At 39.5% G+C, this 13,147-nt stretch overlaps 1 protein-coding gene across 1 annotated transcript in view; it reads left to right on the top strand.

The window, feature by feature from the left end:
* Positions 1 to 12,901, top strand: part of DCTN6 (dynactin subunit 6) — a 25,018-nt gene extending 12,117 nt beyond the window's left edge. Inside the window, exons 3-7 of the mRNA XM_060085976.1 lie at positions 5,397 to 5,502; positions 7,679 to 7,767; positions 9,026 to 9,073; positions 10,750 to 10,892; positions 12,492 to 12,901. Of these exons, the coding sequence (XP_059941959.1) occupies positions 5,397 to 5,502; positions 7,679 to 7,767; positions 9,026 to 9,073; positions 10,750 to 10,892; positions 12,492 to 12,590 (485 nt within the window). The 3' untranslated portion in view covers positions 12,591 to 12,901. The remainder of the gene's footprint in view (positions 1 to 5,396; positions 5,503 to 7,678; positions 7,768 to 9,025; positions 9,074 to 10,749; positions 10,893 to 12,491) is intronic.
* The last annotated feature ends 246 nt before the right edge of the window (positions 12,902 to 13,147 follow it).

Below are 13,147 nucleotides of genomic sequence, written 5' to 3' on the forward strand. Positions count from 1 at the left end.
CAAGATAACTAATGTAAGTCTTCTGTTACAGTATGAGATTTGAGCACTTAATAAGCTCTGTTTTCTGGCTTAAGTGGCAATAAATTTAAGTGTAGTTTAATTAATAGATTTTTCAGGATGTTTTACATAACTTTTCATTCCCTCATCAGTTTTACTCTTACCAAATTATTCCATTCTGAAATATTTGAGGAAGAAGGTAATTTTTTCCTTTGCTATGTTTCAGTTAGTAGAACTTTAAACCTGATCTTCTGTTTTCCTAGAAAATCAGGTATTTGGTTTATCAAAGTTAACTAGTCCGAAGATTTGAAGTACTGGCCTTAACCAGAAACCCTATGGCTGTGACTCTGCAGGAACCTGACCCTGTCATTAGAGGCAGCTAGGAAACAGACCTTGGGAAAAATAACAGCGCTCTCGTTAATTATAATTTAGCTAAATAAGGTTTCATAGTATGAAGCCTGTTTTTAATTAGTTTGCCTTGATTCATGGGCCATGCATTATTTCCTGAAAATTTTGTTTTGAAAGCTGAAAAACATTTCAGAAAGGTAGCTCTGAGCACAGTCCTGTAGTCCTGTTCCGGGGTGAAGGCAGACTCCTGGGGTTAGGACAGGGCTTGGTGGGACATCATAATGGGAAGGCAGAACTGAGGACAGTGGCAAAGCTTTGTGATGGAAGCACTTGGTCCCACTTATTCTGCCGTTCTTTCCATGAGAGTTTTTAACACAAGCTTCCCTTTTATTGTGGACATCTTTTTTTTTTTAATTGAGGTAACATTGGTTTATAACATTATGTAAGTTTCATATGTGCATTATATGGAAATCTTTTTCAGTAAAGCAGAACAGTGGCTTTGACTTGAGAAATTCGTCGAATATAAAGCAGTTCTTAAAGGTACTTCAGCTTACAGGTCAAAGGAATTGTTTTCATTTTCAAAAGAGACCTTGTGGCTTTTGGAGCTATTTATTGACCTAGGAAAATGTCCACAAAGATTGCTTTCTGTGGCAAAGATAGACAGGAAAAATGCCCTTTACTAAATGAGGGGAGTGGAAATTCGATGCAAGGAATGTCTTTCTGGCCGGGTTGCGTCGAGCCCGGCCAACCATTTAGAAACGTCATCCATCAGCCAGTGAGTCAGCTCCGGCTCTAGACACGCGTATCCAGACGAGGAGACACAAGCCAAACAGGGCTTCAGCACGTTTGGTAAGAAAAGGTACAAACTGCCCCGCCAGAAGGAGCGCCAAGAAGGTTCACAGCAGCCTTGTAAAAAAAAGCTTTCCGTGGTGACAGAGTTTTATTGTTAAAGCATTTTAACCTCAAGACCCTTCAGCTTGGTTTGAATTCAGACCCATTCTAGGTAAAAATGCCTCTTGCGTGCAGAGAAGTATGGAGCAGACCGTGCTCACATTCCAGTGTCTTGGACTAGCGCTCAGGTTGCCAGGCTGTCGGGTGCCGACGACTCCAGCGCTGTGCAGAGACAAAGCCTCACTCACCTAAGTCAGAAAGTTCCTTTAAGGAGTTCACCAAACTTAAGTCTTAGCAGTCACATGTCCTGCGGCTCATATACACATACTAACCTCTCTAGTCTCTGCCCAGAAAAGACCTACAAGAGGTTAAGGGAAGCTATTCAGTTTATTGTCACCCATGACCTTGTTAACATCACAACTTGCAGTAGATAGTTTCACCTTTCAAGTCATTTCAGCCCGGAACTCCAAGACTTGTAGTTTGGCAGTGTGGCCACCAGGTGGAGGTGTTGTCCTAAACACAGGTCTCACAGCAGCTGCTCACAGGTCTCATAATATGCTTTATATCCCAGGGCAAGGCCATCAGATTTATAACCAGTTTTCCAGTTACTTACTAACAAACTTATTAATAATGATAAAAACAATAACAATAATAAACACCTGGCTAAAATAGCCCCGCATTATTTTTAAATATTGTGTAAGAAGATATGGGATTTGGGATTCTTTAATGTTTAAAAATTTGTGCTCATCTCTTTGGGTTTCTTTTGTATACTTAACATGTATTATATTATTTTTGAAAGGGAAAGATGAAAATACCAATTGTTTTCAAAGCTGTACTTTAGAGGAACTTTTAAAGAATAACAGGTCCCAGTAGTACTTTTGTCGTATTAGCCCTTTCTCACGTAGCTTCTTGCAAGGCTGCTTGTTGTTAAAAGCTGCAGCCTGAGTACCAGCAGAATATCTAGTGCTTCTGGCTACTTATCTAGCTGTGGCAAAGGATCTACTTTCTGTCACAGCCATGATGATCTCTTCCTCCTGTCAGATTTTTAATGCTAGCAATGGAAAATTATTAATTTTATTAATTATTAATCTTTTTCACTATCTTACAGTATGGTGAAGAATTTTCCTCCCTGGTTAAAAAGAGGTTTTACCCCAGTACCTGAGTATCAGGGAAGTAAAGTACTCCCTTTTCTTCTGTTTCTCAGACCAGAAGGAGTTATTTTGTTTACTGTGATAAAGTTCTTAGCTCTTAGTGTCAGGTAGTGATGAACTTCCCATTTTGAAGAACTATGATCTCCTTTTCAAACATTATTTTATATAATCCACACTTCAGCCCAGTGAGGTAGGTTATCATACTCATCTTTTTATAGATGAGAAAACTGAGGCATTTGAGAGATTAAGCACATAGCCTTTAAGTGATAAAGGCCAGAGCCTGGACTTTCTAGACAAGGGGCGGGGTGCTAGCTGGGGCTTTAATTATAAATAACCTAAAATAGAAAGATCGAGTCCCTTTATCATGGAATATTTTGACATAAAATGTAAATCTGGTATTGTGCAAACTACAGATTTAAATTGGTTCACATGGCTGGAAGACCTGTCAGAAATTTCTCATTTCAGAGGAATCCAGTGTTTGTTTCAGCAATGTTTTAGCACCTCTCCCCAAAAGTATTAACTTCTAAATGCCCCTTATTAAGGGATTGGTTAAATAAATTATGATATATTCATATGATGTGAAATAATATTCAGCCATTAAAAAGAATAGCCAGGGCTTTCCTGGTGGCACAGTGGTTGAGAGTCCGCCTGCCGATGCAGGGGACATGGGTTCGTGCCCCGGTCCGGGAGGATCCCACATGCCACGGAGCGGTTGGGCCCGTGAGCCATGGCCACTGAGCCTGCGCGTCCGGAGCCTGTGCTCAACCATGGGAGAGGCCACGTCAGTGAGAGGCCCGCATACCGGAAAAAAAAAAAAAAAAATAGCCAGCTAGATGTACTTATATGGAAAAATCACCATGACTTACTAGGTGAAAAAGCAAATTGCAGAATAAGTACTATTCCTTGTTTTTTTGAAAAAGTATGTACTTGTAATTTGTATTTTTTCTCCTTTATTTTTTAACTTTATAATGAAATATATTTTATATACAGTGATATTTACAGATTTTAAGTATATAGTAGTACTTAAGTCTGGAATAATATACTCCAAATTTTTAAGAATAGTTACCTCTAGGGAATGGGATTAGCAAGAGAGAGGATCTTTCCCTTTTGGCTTTGATTGAGGTTTTTCTAATGAGTATGTATTCCTTTTATAAGTGTGTGTGTGTGTGTGTGTGTGTGTGTCAAAGGAAAAAGGCACACGTGGTCACAGTCATGGTCGCCTTGAGAAGCTTCCCGGGGATCTCAGTGATCCCGTCTTCTATTCTGAAATCTCCTATTCTGAACAGGAGAATTCGCCAGGGAAATTGTACTTTAGCAGCTGAGAATTTGGGGAGCCAGAGGTGACAGAAATAACAAAGCCACTCTCTGTGCATCCTTTGACTTGGGCCCCGCCTCTTTATCAGTCCCGAGCTCTTCATTGTTAGGGAAAAAAATATGCTGCGCGAGATTCCTTCCAATTCTCTGGGCACCTGGAATGCCTCTTTATTTTAATACATTTTTGAGCAAGCATGTTAAATATTCCCAATTTTTAAGATAAACAAGCTCAAAAGGGCAAATATAGCACACATTCCTCTTTGTTTCCCTGTAACATACAGCCCTGCCTGTCACAAGCAGATAATGATTACTGAATAAATTAACAAGTTATGAATATACTTTATTAAAACAATAGCATACTGAATTTCCTGGACGGTGCCATCTATCTGACTCTCCTCCTACTCTCTGTCAGCACTTCTGCCCACCTTCTCTTACTTTCAGAGTCAGTTACTTCCTGTCCGCTTGTTTACAGATAAAAATGGCCTTGGTATGGGTGGGTGGGCGGGTGTTGGAGGGAGCGGCTGCCTCGATTCTGTTTTCTCATTAGCGGTTTCATTATCACCCAAATGCTAGGCCTATGGGGAGGGGATGTTACCGGATTTAGGCAGTGCAGTGCCTCCTCCACCGCCACCGCCAATGGGCTTGATGATAGCCCTTCCTGCCCCTAGACCTGAGGTTGGAGTCACTGCCTCAGGTCTCCCTTCATCAGAGTCGTAGTACTTCAGTAACCATGCTTGGCTCCTTCCTCTGCCTGCTGTTACCCCTTTCACCTGGTTAAAGTCACATCCTAGGCCAGTAGGGATGGTGACAGAGTAACAAAGCTAAGGTTAGTCTCCATATTTTCTAACTCTCATCTCGCCCATATTTCCTCTTAATCCCTTAATAAAATGACTAATTTTGGGCTTCCCTGGTGGCGCAGTGGTTAAGAATCCACCTGCCAATGAAGGGGACACGGGTTCGAGCCCTGGTCTGGGAAGATTCCATATGCCACGGAGCAACTAAGGCCGTGTGCCACAACTACTGAGCCTGAGCTCTAGAGCCCGTGAGCCACAACTACTGAGCCCGTGTGCCACAACTACTGAAGCTGTGTGCCTGGAGCCCGTGCTGCACAACAAGAGAAGCCACCGCAATGAGAAGCCCACGCACCGCAACAAAGAGTAGCCCCCGCTCACCGCAACTAGAGAAAGCCCACACGCAGCAGCGAAGACCTAACACAGCCAAAAATTAATTAATTAATTAAAATAAATGAATTAATTAGCTAATTAAAAGGACTAATTCTGTAATGCACTAGCATAAGAAAGCACCAACATTGTAAGCAAAGAGAGCCTTACCTGTATGAGGGAAAGGAGGAAGGGAATTAATTTTTATTGCTGGCTACGTGTCAGAATACTATGTCTACAAACATTACTTCATCTAATTCTTAAAACAGCCCTGCAGGACTGGTATTATCACCGCCCCCATTTCACCGCTGAGATAACAGAGGCTTCAGAACAGAGGGTGAGCCACGGCTGTCCGGCTTCAAAGCGTGTGCTGTGTCCACTCACCTCAGCTTGAGATTTGGCACGAAAGGCAGTGATAACGTTTGTAATGTGCCTAGTGTGGTGCCTGGCACCTGCTTTAGGAAACGTTCCTCCCAATAGCCTCCTTGGAAGCGCAGCCTTCAAAAGTAATTTCTTTTCACCGTACTTTTAACAGGACCCAGGACGGTGATCCACCCTAAAGCACGAATCATTGCAGAAGCCGGGCCCATAGTAATCGGCGAAGGTAACCTAATAGAAGAACAGGCGCTCATCATAAATGCGTGAGTCAGACTCTTAACAGATGCTCTGAATCAGGTGCCACAGAGAGTGTTTCCATTCATTTCAGCCCCATCTCTAGGGACCTTTTACAACTGACATCTGGAAAGCCCACTATTTGAGAACTAGGGAAACACTAAGCATCTTTTTCTTTTTTTATGTTTGTTTGTTTATTAATTAATTAATTAATTAATTTTTAACATCTTTATTGGAGTATAATTGCTTTACAATGATGTGTTAGTTTCTGCTTTATAACAAAGGGAATCAGCTATACAAATACATATATCCCCATATCTCCTCCCTCTTGCATCTCCCTCCCTCCCACCCTCCCTATCCCACCCCTCTAGGTGGTCACAAAGCACCGAGCTGATCTCCCTGTGCTATGTGGCTGCTTCCCACTAGCTATCTATTTTACGTTTGGTAGTGTATATGTGTCCATGCCACTCTCTCACTTTGTCCCAGCTTACCCTTCCCCCTCCCCATATCCTCAAGTCCATTCTCTGCGTCTGCGTCTTTATTCCTGTCCTGCCCCTAGGTTCTTCAGAACCTTTTTTTTTTTTTTTTTTTTTAGATTCCATATATATGTGTTAGCATACGGTATTTGTTTTTCTCTTTCTGACTTACTTCACTCTGTATGACAGACTATGTCCATCCACCTCACTACAAATAACTCAATTTTATTTATTTTTATGGCTGAGTAATATTCCATGGTATATATGTGCCACATCTTCTTTTCCATTCATCTTAAGCATCTTTTTCAACACAAATAATTAGTAAATGAGGAAACCAAAGACCAGAGGGGTAAAGAGACTTGTCTAAGGTGAGATAGTTCGTAGGTGGATGACTAGAATCTCCGAGTCTCGTTCTGATAATCTTCCCCTTACGTATGACAGCCTCTTCTGTTCCTTAAGCAAACATTTCCTGAGGACACCCCCAATGGCCCAGTGCTGTGCTCACTGCCTCAAATTGTCTTTTAGTTGGATGTCTTGGTTCTGGCTGCAATGTTACCCAGATGTGTGAACTTAAATCTGATATATATTTTCATATGCTTTGAGGGATAACACTCAGAATTATATTTGAAAAATTGGGGGTCCTAGAGGCAATTTTTAAACTTTATAAAATATTAGAACATGTACATAATCTTAGTGAACTAGACTATAATAACTATGAAATTTTTATAAGCATTTGTAAAGCTTTCTAGGTAAAATTTTGGCAGGAAATTCAAGCTTATACCTAATTTATAGCAACAGTGTATGGAATTTTTAATAAAGACCTTGGGAAAATACTTAACTGTGATAAAGAGATTGATTTCTCTTAATGCTTACTTAGGATTTGGGAGTTTCTTACTATATTAAGCAGTTTCTTTTTAAAATATATTTTGGCACCTTTAGTGTAAGTCAACTAACAGTTATATTCTGCAGTAACTCAGCTGTCACAGATAAAGCACTGTTTTTAAATGGCTTTTTCCTCTTAGACCACAAACATCTTATGTTCTAAATGTTTCAGCTATCCACCTAACAGCGTCAAATGATTATTTTATGTGAATATCTGTTTACATTTCACAATCTTGCATGATTATTAAGAAAGGAAATTTTTCAAGTTAGGCATGATTTTGATTCCATTTCAACAAGCCAAAAGTCCTAGCCAGCATCTTTTCTACCTTGTCCTGGGAAAGGCACACTGGGCTTTGAGTTTAAAAAATAAACAAAGAAAGGCTGACCTTCTGTACACACCTATGAGTTCTTTACATTTCATTAGTTCTTTTTCAACTCAGAATAAAGTCTTCTGCGGCATAGAGGATAAGTAACTCACTTGGATTAAGAAATTACTTACAGGGCCTCCCTGGTGGCGCAGTGGTTGAGAGTCCGCCTGCCGATGCAGGGGATACGGGTTCGTGCCCCGGTCTGGGAGGATCCCATATGCCGCGGAGCGGCTGGGCCCGTGGGCCATGGCCGCTGGGCCTGCGCATCCGGAGCCTGTGCTCCGCAACGGGAGAGGCCGCGACAGTGAGAGGCCCACATACCGCAAAAAGAAAAAAAAAAAAAAAAAAGAAATTACTTACATCGTTACATATATTAAGCTTCATGGAGGTAAAATTGAGAGAATGAACCCAAATTCTAAAACAGCAGAATTGCTTACTGCATTGTTGACTTGTTGATAATTTGTCTCTTCTTCTTATAGTCACCCTGAGAATATCACTCCTGATCCTGAAGATCCAGAGCCCAAACCTATGATCATTGGCACCAATAATGTGTTTGAAGTTGGCTGTTGTATCCTTTGCCATAATTTAAGATAAATCATTTCCAGCTGTCTTTTGGTACCTAAATCTCCTCTGTAGAAATTGTTGTAATTTATCTATCAAATACTTACATTATATGTATATAATTATTTTTTTAACACATAATATAATTGTGTATAATATATGTTGTATATTATGTAATTTATATTATGTGTATATATAAACATATATAAACTACGTTTTTAGGACTAGGCCTTCCAGCTCTTTGAAAAGACTTGTTTACAGTATATCAAAAAAAATTATCCCCTCTGTTCCATTGAATAACCCGAGTAAAAGAAGTATGCTGTTTCCAGGTGTGCATGCACGCACACACAAACTCACACTCACCTTTATGAACCATCTTGCTCCTGTTGCTACATCTTGTTGGCAGGTACAGTGACTGAGTGGCAGTAGCCATGAAATAGAGTAACCTTGGCTTCAGTCCTGGTTTAAGAACCACACTCTGTCCATTTGATTCCTATATAGTTTTAGGTGGACAGTATGTTGTTGTCTGATACAAGGAAATGGTGGATGGGGATGAAAATATTTCATTCTTTGCATTTTTCCCCCCAAGTGTCACCAGTGCCTTTGCTGATTTCATACTCTAAAAAGATAGTAAAATCTTTTCAAGATGTCAGCGAAACCTTATTTTATAATAGAAACTACTTGAAGGAGAAAATCTAAAGGTTTAACAATAGCAAAATATTTAAATAAATTAAGCTGCAAGCATAAAATGGACCACTAGAACCATTAAGCAGTCATTTACAATTATGTTTTTAAAGATTTTTGATGGTATGGGATAAGGCTTGCAAATAGAAGTGAACCGAATAAAGCGAGCTACAGACGTTTATACGGTTTGATTTTGTACAGTTTGATTTCCAGTTATATAAAGGGAATTATACATATTTACATAAAGATATATCAAGCCATTAACAGTGCTACCCTTAAGTGATTGGGTGTTAGTTTTCATTTTCTTAAAACAATTGTGAAAATATGTTACTCATAAAATCGGGGTATAAGGTGCTCATTTCTTTAAAAATATAGAAGACATTTATTTATACTTGAGATATTTCTATACAAAGATTGAAACTTTACTTGCAGACTGCCCTGGGCAAGGAGTTCTGGTCAGGCCAGCCCGCGTGGCCCCTCCCATGCCTCTGTCTCTGCCCCAGTACAGGATAAGGACACAGTGAATTAGTAGGGAAGAAAGATGAACATATTCACAATGTCTACTTAACTCTGGCTTACAGATTCCCAAGCCATGAAAATAGGAGATAATAATGTTATTGAATCAAAAGGTAAGTTATGTTTGGAACTTTATTGTGAAACTGATTACCTCCTTTCTCTTTGTGGTGTTCCAGAAAACAACCTAAGTACAGACCACGGCAAAGTGGTGTGCTTGGAAGGAAGGCGTGGTTGGAAGTGGGCTAACACAGCTGTGAGACGAATTCTTCGCCTTTAAGGAACCTAATCTAGTAATGTGTTTCATACATTAAATTGAAATTCTAGCTGTGTACATTTAAATCAGGATTGAGTTAAACCATAAACTTCAGGTGAAAGATTTGAAAAAGATTTCTCCTAAAAACTAGTGTCTGACTTCCCTGGTGGCTCAATGGTTAAGAATCCGCCTGCCAGCACAGGGGACACGGGTTCGAGCCCTGGTCTGGGAAGATCCCACATGCCGCTGAGCAGCTAAGCCCATGCGCCACAACTACTGGGCCTGTGCTCTAGAGCCTGTGAGCCACAACTACTGAGCCCACATGCCACAACTACTAAAGCATGCGTGCCTAGAGCCCATGCTCCACAATAAGAGAAGCCACCGCAATGCGAAGCCCATGCACCACAGCAAAGAGTAGCCCCTGCGCGCCACAACTAGAGAAAGCCGGCGCGCAGCAACGAAAACCGAACGCAGCCAAAAATAAATAAATAAATAAATGATTTTTAAAAACCAAAAGAAACTTCCTTCCTTCCTTTAAAAAAAAAAAAAAAAAACTAGAGTCAGTGGTAATTTAGTTGATTAACGTTATTGTAGAATTAAAGAAAAAAATTAGTTTCTCTAGCAGTTTGCTTTCTTGAATTTCAGGACTGCTTTCCCCTAGCCCATCAGAAACAAATGTAAGCTACTTTATCATAGGCGGGGCTAGGCGGGGGCCATGTAAGTCACCATCACTGCTGGGAAGCAGCTCCAAGAGCTTGTCCAGAAAGAACCGGAGTGATAAGACTTTTTTAGAATAGTGCCTTTCCTTTCGTGGTCTTTATTGGCATGAAAGAAAATGTTTTCTTTTTTAAAAAAAAAAAAAAATTAGGCTTTTTGTTAATCTGCTTAATGGTTTTTATTTAATTTGGATTACCAGTTACGATGATGATGATTCCCACTGTCATTTTCTATTTATTGTATACTTACTATGTGTCAAACCTGTGCTTGACACTTTACATTTACTATCTCGTTTATTCCTTACAGCAAACTATGAAGTGGGATGGTCTCCATTTTATAGATGAACTTGCTCAGAGAATTTACAGTGACTTGCCCAAGATTGCACAGATAGCAGCGGAGCTCTGTTTTGTTTTGTTTGTTTTTGGGGGGGTGGTGGTACACGGGCCTCTCACTGTTGTGGCCTCTCCTGTTGCGGAGCACAGGCTCCGGATGCGCAGGCTCGGCAACCATGGCTCACGGGCCCAGCCACTCCGCAGCATGTGGGATCCTCCCGGACCGGGGCACAAACCCGTGTCCCCTGCATCGGCAGGCGGACTCTCAACCACTGCGCCACCAGGGAAGCCCCAGAGCTGTGTTTTGAATGCACTTGATACTAGTCTGGTGCCTGCCTCTGTGCTGTACAAACTCTGGACTAAAGTGATTTCTTAATATTTTTTTAAGGGCAGTTTGTATTTTTAGACTTGCATCATCTTAGGAAAAAAATAGTATTCTAGTCATTGAATGTCTTACATGGTAGTTCTCTCTGTGTCTTTCCTGCAGCGTATGTAGGCAGAAACGTAATATTGACAAGTGGTTGCATCATCGGGGCCTGCTGCAACCTGAACACGTTTGAAGTCATCCCTGAGAACACAGTGATTTATGGCGCAGACTGCCTTCGTCGGGTGCAGACTGAGCGACCACAGGTACTAGAACGTCTCTTTTAAAAAGAGTCTTTTCTAGGGCTGCTAATTTTCCCAAAATACCACATAATTGTTTTAATGGGGCAGCAAGTCAGCTGTTTAAAAAGCAAATAATTAAAATAAAACATGAGAGAAACATTCCTAAAACTATAATTTCTTTGTAATTATTGAGTCCTTAATATCAGAAATATGTCCAAAGATGACAATGACACATTGATTATGGGAAAAGAAAATCCAGGGATGTTATTCCTAGTCTTATGTATTTTCACTGGAGGTACATCACCAAGCCTTACAAACTATATGGATTTGCTCCTAAAAATACCAACCTTTGAGGGTAAGGAATGAACCTACCAAATTTATACTGAATAGCCAACTTGGGTTCATCTATTAGTTTACTAACATAGATGCCTTGAAAATAAACACAGCTTGTGAATATGCAGGTATATTTAGATATTTTCCTGTCTTATGAGAAATTGTCCCCTCCTAATAACCAAGAATAATGGGAAGTACGTATTTGGAGTTTCACATTAGATAGGAGATAAGTAAGATAGAGCATTTGGGACTTCCTTTGGACAGAAGACGTTCTGATTGAAGTTTGGAGCCTCACTGTTTGACACACTCAGTATATCACCCACCCTCCTTCCCTTTCCCCAAAGAAAGTATTTTTCAAGACATTTAGCACTTTTGGTTCTTAGCCATATTTTATCAGAAATTAAAATTCCAGTTCTTTCTGGGTTATTGTAATTCTGTAATGTTTGGCTTTTATTATTATTACTATTATTATAAGCAAGTATTACCTCTATAGACCAAAAAGGAAATAAGAACAAATCCAGTATTTTTTCACTATCTTTCTGCATAACAGCAAAACAATTGAAGAGGGAGAAATGAAGCTGGAGTTGGGTTAAGGGAGATTAGAATTAAGTGAGCAAGAATGTCTGAAGTTTAATACATAGTGGTATGTATGCAACACTGTTTTCCATTATCTTGCTGATCGTAAGGATCATGTAGAGGTCCTTATTACAGAGGATTCACCCAGACTTTCGGAAACAAAGTTCTTAGGGCAAGGGCCTAAAAGTCCGTAATTTTCACAAGTACTCCAAGTGAGATTTACAGTGAGGGAAGTTTGAGCAAAGCTGGTATATGAAGAGTGAAGATCAGGTGAGTATCACAGCTGTGTGCTCTGTAGGTCGTGTAGAAAGCAGTGTACTCGGGGTATTTTACTTGTGTTGTCTACTATAATTGGAACTTTTTCAATTCTTAGAGGCCAAGGTGAAATCTATGAAAGCAAGGTTGAAAACTGATTAACATATATTTTTATATGTAAAATTTTTTGGCTTTTTCTTATTACCAAACTTAATGTATGTTCATTGTAAATTGAAAAAACAGAAGCAAAAATAAGTCAGTGAATGGGATCCACTGCAGGAGCACAGGTTCGATCCCTGGATCCTTGGTCAGGGAACTAAGATCCTGCATGCTGCACAGCAGGGCCAAAAAAAAAAAGTCAGTGAAAATCACCTGTAATCCCATGACATAGTGATAATCATCTCTACCTGATACTCTTTGCTTTCTGCTGGTCAGTTCTTAATTCTCTTATCTTTTTAGCCCCAGACACTACAGCTGGATTTCCTGATGAAAATCTTGCCAAACTACCATCACCTAAAGAAGACTATGAAAGGAAGCTCAACTCCAGTTAAGAACTAAGAAAAATATATGACATCAAGATAACATTTGTCTTTGACCACTGTCTTTTGAAAGAGCCACAGTGTTTATACACTCTTAGTCCGCAGAATATGTGTTGACTTTATCTTGTAAAATTGAGTTAGAGAGGAAAGAAATGGGTTTTCATTGTAACTGTCCTCTATAATTTATATAAAATGTATTATTTTCTGATGTCCTTGTCCCATTTCTGATAATTTACAAATTTCTTATTTTGTGTTGTTTTGTTATGTAAAATGTTGGCCATGAATTTTAGTTATATAAAAGACTACCCATGATAAAAAGAACATATTGTTATGTATTTATATTCTAACATTTACTAAACTAAATAAAAATGTTGATGACAGGACTTTCAGTGAATATACTTTAATCAATTTTTCTACTTGCATCAACTCTCCCAAAATAGCTCTTTTAATTTTTATTGTGTACTAGCTATATATTAAAGCTAATGTGGATTTGTAGCTGTTTAAAATTTCAGGTGAAATTTCAGCAGCTATTGAATTAATTTAGACTTCATTTTGTTTCCAAGAAAAAGGGTGTGT

Source organism: Mesoplodon densirostris, chromosome 20, assembly GCF_025265405.1.
Source record: "Mesoplodon densirostris isolate mMesDen1 chromosome 20, mMesDen1 primary haplotype, whole genome shotgun sequence".
Classification (NCBI taxonomy): Eukaryota; Metazoa; Chordata; class Mammalia; order Artiodactyla; family Ziphiidae; genus Mesoplodon; species Mesoplodon densirostris.